Below are 12690 nucleotides of genomic sequence, written 5' to 3' on the forward strand. Positions count from 1 at the left end.
AGCAGGGAGCCTGAAGCAGGGCTTGATCCCAGGACCCTGAGATCATGACCTGAGCTGAAGGCAGAGGCTTTAACCCACTAAGCCACCCAGGCACCCCAGCATGATAGTTTTTAAAATCTGCCCTCTTGGGGGTGCCTGGGTGGCTCACTGGGTTAAGCCTCTGCCTTGGGCTCAGGTCATGATCCCAGGGTCCTGGGATGGAGCCCTGAATCGGGCTCTCTGCTTAGTGAGGAGCCTGCTTCCTCCTCTCTCCCTGCCTGCCTCTCTGCCTACTTGTGATCTCTGTCTGTCAAATAAATAAATAAAATCTTTATAATAATAATAAATTTAAATTTATTTAAAATTTAAATTATTTCTTTAAAATTAAAAATTAATAAATAAATTTAAAATAAAATTTAAAAACAAAAAACAAAAAAAAAAACAACCTGCCCTCAAATCCTCCTCCTATTGAGAGGAGATTTTTTACTTTCTTTGCTTTAGATCTGGGTGAGGCTTGTGAAGGCTTTGACCAGCCACATGGGAGAGGCACCATGTGTGTCTCTGGAGGCCAGGTCTCCCTTTTGGAGAAGCTGGTTCTGGGGGATGCCAACCGCCATCGTGTACTAAGGCCCTAGTCAACAGGCAGCACTGACCACCTGACTTGCAATGGTTCCCGTCTTCAGCCTTAGAATCTTCCAGCTGAGGCCCCAGACATTGCTGATCACAGACAAGCTGCACCAGCTGTGTCGTGTCCAAATGTCTGACCCCCAGATTCTTGTGGGAACATACTAAATGTTTGAGATTTTTTTTTTTTTTATTGCAATTGTTTGGTTTGGTTTTTGTTGTTGTTGTTCCAAAAGTACAACAGATGGCAGGAATGGGAGAGGACCTTCTACAGTGATGGTTGTCAATATAAGGTAGGTTTGCCCTTTGTCTTATTTTTCTGCTCCCTTTAGGCATATTGTAAAAATTTATTTTATATGCCAATGTGGCTGTATCATGGCGCCCAAATATTTGGTCACACATTATTCTAGATGCTTCTGTGAAGTTGTTTTTTGAGCTAGATGAACATTTAAACTGGTGGATTTTGAATAAATAAGATTAACCTCCACAATATGGTTCTCCTCATCCCATATATGGGAGACCTGAAGAGAGAGAGACTAACCACTCCTGAGCAAGAAGAAATTCTGCCAGCAGATGGCCTTTGGGCCCCAACTGCAACTCTCCAAGTCTCCAGGATGTGGACTGACACCATTAGATTTGGACTCACCAGCACCCCCCATTCACCCTTTCTCTCTTACTGGTCTCACATTTTCTGGAAAACCCTAATACACATACAGTGGTATTTTTTTTTTTTTAAAGATTTTATTTATTTGACAGAGACAGAGATCACAAGTAGGCAGAGCAGCAGGCAGAGAGAGAAGGGGAAGCAGGCTCCCTGCTGAGCAGAGAGCCCAATATGGGGCTTGATCCCAGACCCTGGGATCATGACCTGAGCCGAAGGCAGAGGCTTAACCGCTGAGCCACCCAGGCGCCCCATACAGTGCGATCTTTAACTCTGCTTCTCAAAGTCCTCTTCCCTCCTCTTCAGGAAAAAAATCATAATCCAATAAAGTGATTAGCACATACATAGGATGACAGCATCAAGAACAGAAAAACTTAAGCAGATAAAGGAAGTAGATCAACTATGGCTTTTGCATTGAAGTGGCTTCAAAAATGACAAATGTCTCTAAGAATGCCCAAGGGACAAAATGATCAAATCCAGGCAAAATCAAAGGACAAAGTGCCGCTTACCCCTCGAAGCAGTGGGCGACCGTCAGGACCCACTTCCTGGCAATGAGGACACAGCCACAAATATGTCCACTGGGTTCACTCTGCAGGGAACACTGCCATGGCCACCTTCCAGGGCGACTTGTCCGACCCCCAAGGATCCTCTTGTTCATTCGGGCAGCAGGGCGACGCCCACAGTCTATCAAGGAACCGGAAAGACAATGTGGGATTCACCGCCAAACCCAGTGCCAAACGTGGATCTTTGCTGTTAAGTGCAAGTTTCTGTTTTTTCCCCTGAGCCAATCCAGTTAAATTAAGTTCATATTCCATAGCTACACCACTAATTCTCTTACCTTGTTTAGTACACAGAAGAGAAATTTTACTTCTGCTATGACAAGCCTGCCTAAATTTGGAAACATAAAATGGCATAATGTTAAGCTATACATTTATCATCCACTTCAAACACTTTACCAGTAAAAAACAAGACATAGGGTTCAACAGTTCCCAGAGGTCATATTCTTTGAGTAACAATTATCTGTACTTCGTGCAGAAATTCTTGAGACAGCGCTGTTGTCAAATACCATCTTGGATATAAAGGTATATGGAAAATGTGTACACTTTTTTAGTTTATTTAATATCATCATAATATAATTTCACCTGGGTGGGAAAAAAAACTACTGTTAGCAAAGTCTCCCCCCTCATATTGGCTGGTAGCACGACCCAAAATATTGACTCAAACCATGATTTTTCAAAGTAGCGAGAAGAAGGTGAGAGAATTAGGCTACTTCTTAGAATCCTTGGTGAGGAAGAAGCATGTCAGATTTTTATGATCACAGAGAGAGTGTGGATGTCCAAAAGTACAAGAAATCTGACAGAAAATATTACTTCGAAAGTTAGAAAACAGACAAAGGAACTAAATTTTAAACTGGTAAAAAATCTTGATGAGACCTGTGATAGTAAAATGTGGATCTATGATTGGCTGACAGAAAGAAGGGGGTTAAATTTATTTCATGTACTCTAGATGCTGGGATCAGAACCACTCAGTAAAACTTAACAGGAAGTAACTTCAGTAATCATAGTTAACCTTTAAAGGTAAGAACACAGGCCATGTTTAAACATGGATCAATGTGGCTGCACAAGAGAACTCACTTCAGGGTTCATTAAATTTCAATCACAAAGTTCTCTTTCAATCACAAAGCATTTATTCACAGTATAAATTTAAAAAACAAAAGACACTTTAGGACTGTCAAAAATACTACAATACCCTTAGAATCCTAGATTTCTCAGGGAAAAAAAAATCCCTAAATATGTCATGTCCACATTCCTTTTTAAGGATTTATTGTAATTTCATTTCTTGCTAAATCTGCATGGAGGCATGTGTAATTATTTGTATCAATAAATTATACAATACAGGAAAAGCATGTCTGCTTTTTGCCTTCCCACAACCTAAAGTCCTGTTTTCTCCTTACTCTCTATCTTGTTATCCTTAATTTCACTGTGGTATTTCCTAATATCTGAAATTCATTTTGTTTACTAGCTTATGGTCTCTCTGTCCACCTACACAGTATAGATTCCTTGAGACAAGGGCCTTTCTCTCCCTCATTCCCTCCTACAACCCCTCACAACCTAGCACTGAACCTGGCAGAGAAGAGATGCTTCAATAATTAGTTATTTGTTAGATCCCCAAATCACAACTTGTAGAAATAGGAAAAAACAGCAATAGCTATTTGTACCAATTTTTTTACAGGAAATTGTGGTTATACAGGATCACAAATCTAGTTAGAAAGCCAGTAGAACCAGTTCTATCAACTCCCAGTTTACATGAAATGTACATATGTATGTTATCTACTAAGCTTAAAAGGTCTTTTCTGGTATTTGCAATTTGCGAAAACAGATCACTCTGTTGAAAGATTCAGGTCATTGTTTTGAAGGAAGTACTTCAGAAATTTGGCTGCAGAGTTTGGTCTATGGGGAAATTTTCAGGACATTTTAAAGAGAAAAGGCCTACCTTTCAATTTCTTCTTTGAAATTCTTAAGTGGTTTATCTAGCACTTATTAAAAGCTTTGGAATCAGATTAACTTGGTTTGAGTTGAGAGCCCACTGTGGGCTCTGAGTTTTGATCAAGTTATTTTAATATTCTCTAGCTATGACCCTATAATGTAATAACCACTAAATAGGTGTTAATTCCTTCGATTTCCCTCCATACCCCCATATCCACATCCATGGACAAGGGAGACAGCCTTGTTCAAGGTGTCATGATTTTTTTAGGGAAAATTTTCAGAAATATACTTGCAAGGCTGCTTGATTATAACTTCATTTTGTGTCAGTTTTCCCCCTCAGACTGTCCAAGTTTGACCAGTTCTCATTACTTCAATTCCCTGCTAACTAGTTCATGTAGCAACTGTGCGAACTGCAGATAGGAGAATCTACTTTGAATAGGATGTGGGAAAAACTCCCAAATTAGAACCCAGGTTCCTTTTCCTTCCCCAAGATAGTTTCTGTAATCAGCATTAAAAAAACATATAGTTAGCAAGAGAAAAAATGATCTATGTCTAGAAAGAAGAGATAAAGCCAAACAGTGTTGAAATATAAGGGCAAATCACCATTCGATGGAAGTTCTTTATTGACTTGATAAATCTGGATTATCTTAAATTAGAAACAGGAGGAGGTCCCTGATGATAGACTCTTGCTCCATAATCCACTCTGCACAGCTCTTGTGCAAGGGGTCTTACCCTTTTACCAGCAGTTCATGCAAAGTGGTCCCATTGAGGCTCTCCCAGCTGGAGTGTAATGTCAGCCACAGCTGGTCTTGCTCCTGTTCCTGGACCAGTTCAGTCACAGATGGTTCTCTAATATAAGGACAAATAAGAATTACATATTCAAAGTACAGTGATCTTTCACCAGACAATTTCATTCCTTAGTACTCACTGTCTTTCAGAAAAAGCACTGCATTATAAGTCAATATTCAAAGAGGGAAATTTATAATGGAAATGTGGCATGGAATGTGATGAGCAAGAGAGGAAGCTACTGTAAGTATACTAAAGCAATAAAGATCCAAATGGTTACAGCAATTGTAATCATTCTCTCCACTGACATGTGTTTGAACTTCATGAGTTGTTAGAATTTTAATGTATATGACGTGAAATTTCTAATATCTTAAAAATGAGAGCAACTTTGGGCAGAAATGACAAAAAGGACACTAGTTTATCTGCCTGGGATTTTTTTCCCTCCTCTTTTCTTGCAGTGCAGCAATACCTTAAAATAAAGTAAACAAACTAAAAAAAAAAAAAAAAAAAAAAAAAAGTATAGGAAATTGATGGCCACTTAGTGTCTATTTGGACAGTATGAAACTATAATGAAGTTTTTGAACATACTGCAAAATCTTCATGTACTAAAAATTAAGAAAAAACCCTAGAAAATAGAGATGGCAGTTAACATTATTTTGTTCTTACCTATATTCTTAGTAAACTTCTATCAATATTTTCCTGTGAATGTCTCATTCAATCATTCAAATAAATACAGTTACACTGTATCCAAGATTTAAAACCTTAAGTTTCAAAAGTATTCAGGTTTTGTGTAAAATATTCTATTCTAAACGAAATAATTGGTTCTTTTAGGCAATCCATATTTGCAGAAAACCATTTGGACTGTCATCACCTAACGCCCAAGGGTAAGAGAGGTGGAGGAATTAATTTAGATAAGAAGGAAGAAAGATGCCTCCAAACCTGGAAGGAAAGTTGTATTTGGCTGAAGCTGGAGGGGAGTAGAAAATTCAAATCAGATAGCCTCTATCTTTCTTCTCAAGTAAAAGGTAAGCTCCTTCAATGAAAGTTGGGGGTGGCAGGGGCGTATGATATGGATTCATTCCCTGGTGGAAATATTTGGAGAAATGTATCAAGGATGAATGAGAAGATGAATGCAGAGGAAGGGAAGGAAAAATAAAATAAAATGAAAACAGGTAAACCACAAGAGACTCTTAACTCTAGGAAACAAACTGAGGGTTGCTGGAGAGCTGGTGGGTGGGGGATGGGGTAACTGAGTGATGGACATTAAGGAGGGCACGTGATGGAATGAGCACTGGGTGTTATAAGCAACTGATGAATCACTAAATTCTACCCCTGCAACTAATAATACATTGTATGTTAACTAAATCGAATTCAAATTTTAAAAGTTATTAAAGGCATCACATAGAATTTCCTAAGAATTTCCATGAATACATGTTATTCATGTATTCAACTACATGCTTATAATCTAGATTTTGCCATCTTGTCAATGAGTGCAAATACCTGTTATGACACCCACCCCCACCCCCCAAAAAAAGATAAGTGAGAAAAATGGCAGCACTCAGAGCTCAAATGAACTTGGAAATCCTGAAGTTGTAGTAGCATCAAGTTTGCAGGCTTAGTGACTTTTCTTTCCAATAACGGCATGCCGTTTTTCAAAAAAAGGGGTGGGCAGGGCAGGTGGGAAGGCACAAGAAGGGAAGCAAGGTTAGACTCCACAGCATTGAAAGAAAAATGAACATTTCAGCTGATTATTAATTAAAAACTAATATAATCTCATAATAGAAAACAAAGGAACCAAACCTTCCCTAAATCCTGTTACTTATAAAAGAGGAAAGTCCTCTAAAGAGAACACTTGATGACAGAGTAGCCAAAGAAAAAACAAGGCAAAGCCCTTCAGGAATGCATTCTAACCATTTGATTTTAAAACACAGAGCATGAACCCTGACCACACTGTAAGAAGTGTTCCACAAGACAGAAATGTATTCAGGAACTTGAATGGACGGTGGGACGACTGAAGACTTCACAAAACCTGCTGCAAAATGAAGAGTTCTGTTTCCCTGACCCAAATGAGAGTCTGGCTTTCTGTCAATCTCAGAATTTTTGTGTGTGGAGACATAGGTGAGAGGAAAGAGATCATAAGTCAGACAGAGGTCACGAACACCACTGACGGTGTTCCTCCCGATACCTGCATCCTGAGAATTCCTTTCTAGTGTCGAAGAGCTTGAGGGCCTCCTAAATCCAGGCACTTGGCCAAAAGCCAAAGGAAGATAGATCTGTTGTTTAATTAAGTCATTCCTGAAGTGGGTATTTATAGGGCAAAAGGGATTCACACAAGGAAGTCTGCTCAGCGTAGGATTTGCACAATGGTGGATAGAAAAACCATGGCAAAGGACACTCAGAGTAGGATTTACACGACGGTGGATAGAAATCATGGCAAAGGACACTTCAGTCTTTCAACCCACAAGGCACCTTCAGTTGGCCCTGAGAAAGGTCTCCACAGACCATTGCACCTGAGATGTTTCTGCATTTCATTCATTAACCTCCAACAAGAAAGGCGATTTAGTCTGAATCTCTTAGTTATGTCAGGTGGAAAATACAAGAAATCCATCATCAAGAAGAGGGGGATGTCATTATAAAAATTAGTTTTCCATGAAACTCTTAAGCCCTAGAATGCTTCTCACACAAAAAATAAATCTTTCAGCACCAGACGTGCCATTCTATGGCTCATTAAAAAAATATCAGTGAACCCATATGGTTCTATGTCTGCCATCATACAGGATCTGAGCAACTGTGTGATTGCCTTCTTTCTTATTTTTCTTTAAATAATTTTTAAGGTTATAAAAGTAATATATATGGAAAAAAACAAAAATTATATGATGAAAAAATACTCTTCCCATCTCAGATGTGTAGAAATGACCACTGTAAATTTAGAGTGTCCTTCCCAAGCTCTAGCTATAACTCACATATACATACTCTTTTTTTTAGTCTATACTCATTGTATTGATATATTTTTTATTTAGTGATTTATCTTGGAAGCTTTTCCATAATAATAGCTGACATTTGTCAACTGCACTGAAAGACGAACTCATTTCACCTTATTTAATCCTCTCAACAATGCTGGAAAGTAGGCATTATTAATCCCTATTTTGGAAATGAAAAAATTGAGGCAAGAAGAGAGTAAGTAACTGGCCCAAAGTCACATAGTGAGTAGATGACCTGTGGTCTGAGGCCAGAGTACCATTCCTAAGACTTTAAACACCACATGGTCCCCCTTCATTACCAGCACACGCACTGTTCCTTTTATAGCTCCCGAGTGTTAACTATTATATGGCTGTACATATACTTACTTAGCCAATCCACTATTGATGCACATGTAGGTTAGTTCTAATTCTTATTATAACAAAAAAGCAGCAGTTAACGCTCCTAACTATTCACCTCCGCCTACATTCATAATTTCATAGAAATAAAAATAATTTCCTGAAAATAAAAATAATTTCCCATAAATAAAAGTACTGAATCAAAATTTAATTTTGATCAAATTTTGATCAAAAAATTATGATCAAATTATTTTACTTAATTTTGATCAATATTTTGAAAGACTAATGCCAGTTTACATATCATCAAGAATATATATATATGTATGTGGCTTTAAATTTTATAACTATGTATATAATGTAAATCATGCTATGAAAAGGTATCTGGAACTTAGAGGCTCAAATTTTGACAATTGGTATGCATTTGACTTATCTTTTTTCCATATTTTACAATATTACATGATATATTAACTAACTAGAATTTAAGTAAAAATCTGAAGACAAGACATTAGATTGGACGTTTATGAAAGAAACATTGGGTTAATCAGTGAGTGTTGAAGCGGCTTTTGCTATGAAGTGAGTTGGATCTCAGAAGGAACGTTACCCTAGCAGAACGTAAACAAATGATGCAGACAGATGTGCAAAGGCTAACACTGAGGACTATGGGGTTAATAAGGTAGACCGGAAAGGGAGACAACGCAACGGTGTTGTATTAGGTGAAGCCCCTTCCTCAAGGAGCTATTATTTTAGTAAGAGGAACAAATTACAAATGTGTTAAAAATAATTCCTGATACTGTGTTTTGAAGAAAACAAAATAAGCAGAGACTTGGTGAGGGTGAAAGCTGCTTCAATTAGGGTTGCCAAGGACCTTTTTAAGTCGTTGATGTACTAGCTGAAGCAGGAATGGTGAGATGGAGGTGATCCTGTGGAAGTCTACAGATCAACACTCCAAGCAGAAGGAAGAGCGAGGCAAAGCCCCTGAGCAGGAAATGAGTTTGCAGTTGGAACATCAGTAATGGGTCAGTGTGTCTAAAGTTCAGCGGAGAGGCAGGGAATGCTAAGAAAAAGAAGAGGCAGGGGCCAGTGTTCTACAGGCCACAGTAAGAAACTGGATTTTGAGCCCAAACTGTATAAATACTAAGAAAAGGCCTAAAAAGGCCAGTGGGTCTGTCATGCAGATAATAAGATGAGTGACCAGCAGTCCTGCCTTGGAGGTAAAAGCAAGCCAGATCTCAGTAGATTTGAAAGACAATATGCAAAACGTGTCAGAACCAGGAGTCTTCTGGTTTATGTTCCAGAACAAGTAAGCTGCCATATAAGGACTTCTAACAGAAATAAGACAAACCTCGTTGGTCAATTTCTGATGGATCATTCAAGCTGTAAATCGTGTTCTTAACTTCCCAGGACTCACTACTCATATTCACGTCCAATGACAATACTACAATCATTATGATGACTGGGGAATCCAAGGCCCTCAGAGATATTATGGAGATTGATTCTTCCCACTCTAGAATTTTCTTGTTCAAATCAGCCCCAATATTTTTTGCTAAATGTTGAGTTTTGATAGTACTTCATTCTGGAGAACCATCTTTGATTTTAAAAATCAGGATATGAATCTATTTTCCAATGATAAACTTTTTTTTTTTTTAGCACAAAATGGAATGTAAGAGAGTAGAAAATCCATCTGATTAATTCAGGATCCCATATAGTTCCATTCTAGTTAAAAATGGTGAATTTCTCTACATCACTGAGAGGTTTCCTTTTCATTCCATAAAATATTCATTAACTCAAGTGACACAATTTGAGATTCAGCTTGCTAACAAATATCCAAATTCTCAGCAGAGTGTGCTATTAGCGATCATATGGAAATGCTTTCAGGACAACTGATAGACTTCCTTTGGTTTATTTAAGCTTCATACCCAGTGGTCTCATGGAAGAACTTAAAAAACACTTTTACTTCTTTTAGGATATAGCACTTTTTCAGGAAAATTATTCTTCTTCCTCGCCCCAGATTAGCATGTTCCAGGGACCTGTACAGCCACATACTGGACTCTGTGATTTTGTTCTCACCCAGGCAATCACTCAACCAGCAGCTTCTTGGAAACATGTAGGATCTAATTCCCTGTGCCCAAACTACACATCTGCTAGAAGAACTGTGAAGCCTCTATGTGAAGGAAAAATAACACCTTGGATTTGCTTCAGCTAACTTCTACTTAGATTATGCCAAGCACCTCGTTATTACTATAAGTGACTTTTCAGAAAGTGAAAAACATTTCTCTTGTTGGCCTGCATGATGACTTTTCCCCCACTGCTACACCTCCTCACTACTGTCTACTTAAAAATGCCACAATGATAAGATCATGAGGTGGTATGGTATTAAGACTTGCCCCCCCCCACACACACACATACACACAAAGACTAAAAGGGATTTATGTGTAAGAAGGTGGCTGGCCACATCAATCAGGTCATGTTTATTGAATAACTGGGTGCCGTAGGGGACCTACTCATCATATCCAAGAGGCCCTTTGCCTTTGCTTGGACTTGCATCCTGGCACCATATTTTTCTGTGACCTTGCAAATTTCTTGATCTGAGCCTCAATTTCCTCATCCATAGAAGTAACAACACTACATCTATTACAGGATTATAACGTGGACAAATTGAGTTAATACATATTAAGGACTCGGAACAACCTGGCACACAATTAAGAGTAGCCAATCCTACTTTGTATAATATTTCTGGGAAATAAAGAATTAAAAAAATAAAAATAAAAATAAAAAAGAATATATGGCATTATAGAATTAAGAGGGAAATTGTGTAATGCCAATGTTTATGTCCCACAGGAAGCACAGATTAAAAAAAACATCATGTAGATGAGAAAGTCTTCACAGATGTCTTAGGGCCTGAGTGAGGCCCAAGGATTTGGACAGGAAATCTATGGACATTTATGGACAAAGAGGTAGAAGCAGGAAGGAATGTGCCTATGGAACATGGATGAAGGACAAGCCAGACTTGAAAGAGAAGGAGCTTATTAAAGGGATATGAAGTTAAAGAAAGATAAACTAGTTTATGGTGAGTTCACTAATTGGGGACAATCATCTAAACTTATCTGATTTAAAAAAATAGGTGGAATGCACCAACCTGCATTCCCACCAACAGTGTAAGAGGGTTCCCCTTTCTCCACATCAGGCTGGTGTAGCCTCTTTGGAGAACAGTGTGGAGATTCCTCAAGAAATTAAAAATAGAGCTTCCCTATGACCCTGCAATTGCACTCCTGGGTATTTACCCCAAAGATACAGATGTCGTGAAAAGAAGGGCCATCTGTACCCCAATGTTTATAGCAGCAATGGCCACGGTCACCAAACTATTGAAAGAACCAAGATGCCCTTCAACGGACGAATGGATAAGGATGATGTGATCCATATACACTATGGAGTATTATGCCTCCATCAGAAAGGACGAATACCCAACTTTTGTAGCAACATGGACGGGACTGGAAGAGATTATGCTGAGTGAAATAAGTCAAGCAGAGAGTGTCAATCATCATATGGTTTCACTTATTTGTGGAGCATAACAAATAGCATGGAGGACATGGGGGGTTAGAGAGGAGAAGGGAGTTTGGGTAAATTGGAAGGGGAGGTGAATCATGAGAGACTATGGACTCTGAAAAACAATCTGAAGGGTTTGAAGTGGCGGGGGGGTGTGGGAGGTTGGGGTACCAGGTGGTGGGTATTAGAGAGAGCACGGATTGCATGGAGCACTGGGTGTGGTGAAAAAATAATGAATACTGTTATGCTGAAAATAAATAAATTTAATTAAAAAAATAAAATAAAATAAAAATAAAAATAAATAGGTGGAATGAAAGAAGACTTTTGACGGAAAGTAGATCTACTTTTGCCTTAATCTGTTCATGCTTCTGAGAAGGCTGGGTAGTTCACAGCCAACAGAAATTTTTTTCCCACAGTTCTGGAGGTTGAGAAATCCAAGATCAAGGTCCTGGCAGATTTGGTGTCTGGTAAAAGGCCACTTCTTCGTTTATAGATGTGCACGTTCTTGCTGTGTCATCACATGGTAGGAGGGGTGAGGGAGCTCTCTGGATCTCTTTTATAAGAACACAAATTCCATTCATGAGAGCTCCACACTCATGACCTAATCACTTCCCAAAGGCCCTATCTCCTCATACCCTCACACTTGAGATTAGGAATTAACAAATGAATCTGGAGAAACAAAAACATTCAATAGTAACTGAACATGATATTCCTATGATGGCAGGTCTCTATTAATAATTTATCCATGGGAAACTGAGTGCTTCCAGGGAAATGGAGCTACCAAACATCTTGAACCCCACTTTCCCCAACCACTGCTCACATCTCTTTGCAACAAAATCCCTTCAAAAAGTTCTATACTATCTTTTATTTCTTTCCTTTCACTATCTCTTACGCTTTTGCCCCACTCACTCTACTTAAACTGTTAATGTCAATGACATGCACATTGCTGAAACCAACAGTCAGTTTTCAGTCCTCATTTTACTTGAATTCTCAGCAATTTTTGATACATATTGACCACTGTCTTGCCTTGATACACTTTCATCCCTTGGTTTCCAGGATATCACATCCTCCTACCCTGTGGGTTATCCTCTCTCATCTCCTTTGGTTTTACTACTTCTCTTCTCCCACTTGTTAGGGCTCAGCCCTTAGTCTTCTTTTTTAATTTTTTTTTAAAAGATTTTGTTTACTTATTTGACAGAGATCACAAGTAGACAGAGAGAGAGAGGAGGAGGAAGCAGGCTTCCCGCCGAGCAGAGAACCTGATGTGGGGCTCGATCCCAGGACCCTGGGATCA

The 12690-nt window shown here is 38.8% G+C and overlaps 1 protein-coding gene across 1 annotated transcript in view; it reads right to left on the bottom strand.

Annotated features, from left to right (window-relative positions):
- The window catches only part of CORIN (corin, serine peptidase), a 248162-nt gene that overhangs the window by 24504 nt on the left and 210968 nt on the right, over window positions 1–12690 (bottom strand). Inside the window, exons 17-19 of the mRNA XM_059383438.1 lie at window positions 4483–4599; window positions 2103–2152; window positions 1774–1948 (exon numbers count right to left, since the gene is read on the bottom strand). Coding sequence (XP_059239421.1) covers window positions 1774–1948; window positions 2103–2152; window positions 4483–4599 — 342 coding nt within the window. The remainder of the gene's footprint in view (window positions 1–1773; window positions 1949–2102; window positions 2153–4482; window positions 4600–12690) is intronic.

The sequence above is a fragment of the Mustela nigripes genome, chromosome 1 (assembly GCF_022355385.1).
Source record: "Mustela nigripes isolate SB6536 chromosome 1, MUSNIG.SB6536, whole genome shotgun sequence".
NCBI classification, from domain to species: domain Eukaryota; kingdom Metazoa; phylum Chordata; class Mammalia; order Carnivora; family Mustelidae; genus Mustela; species Mustela nigripes.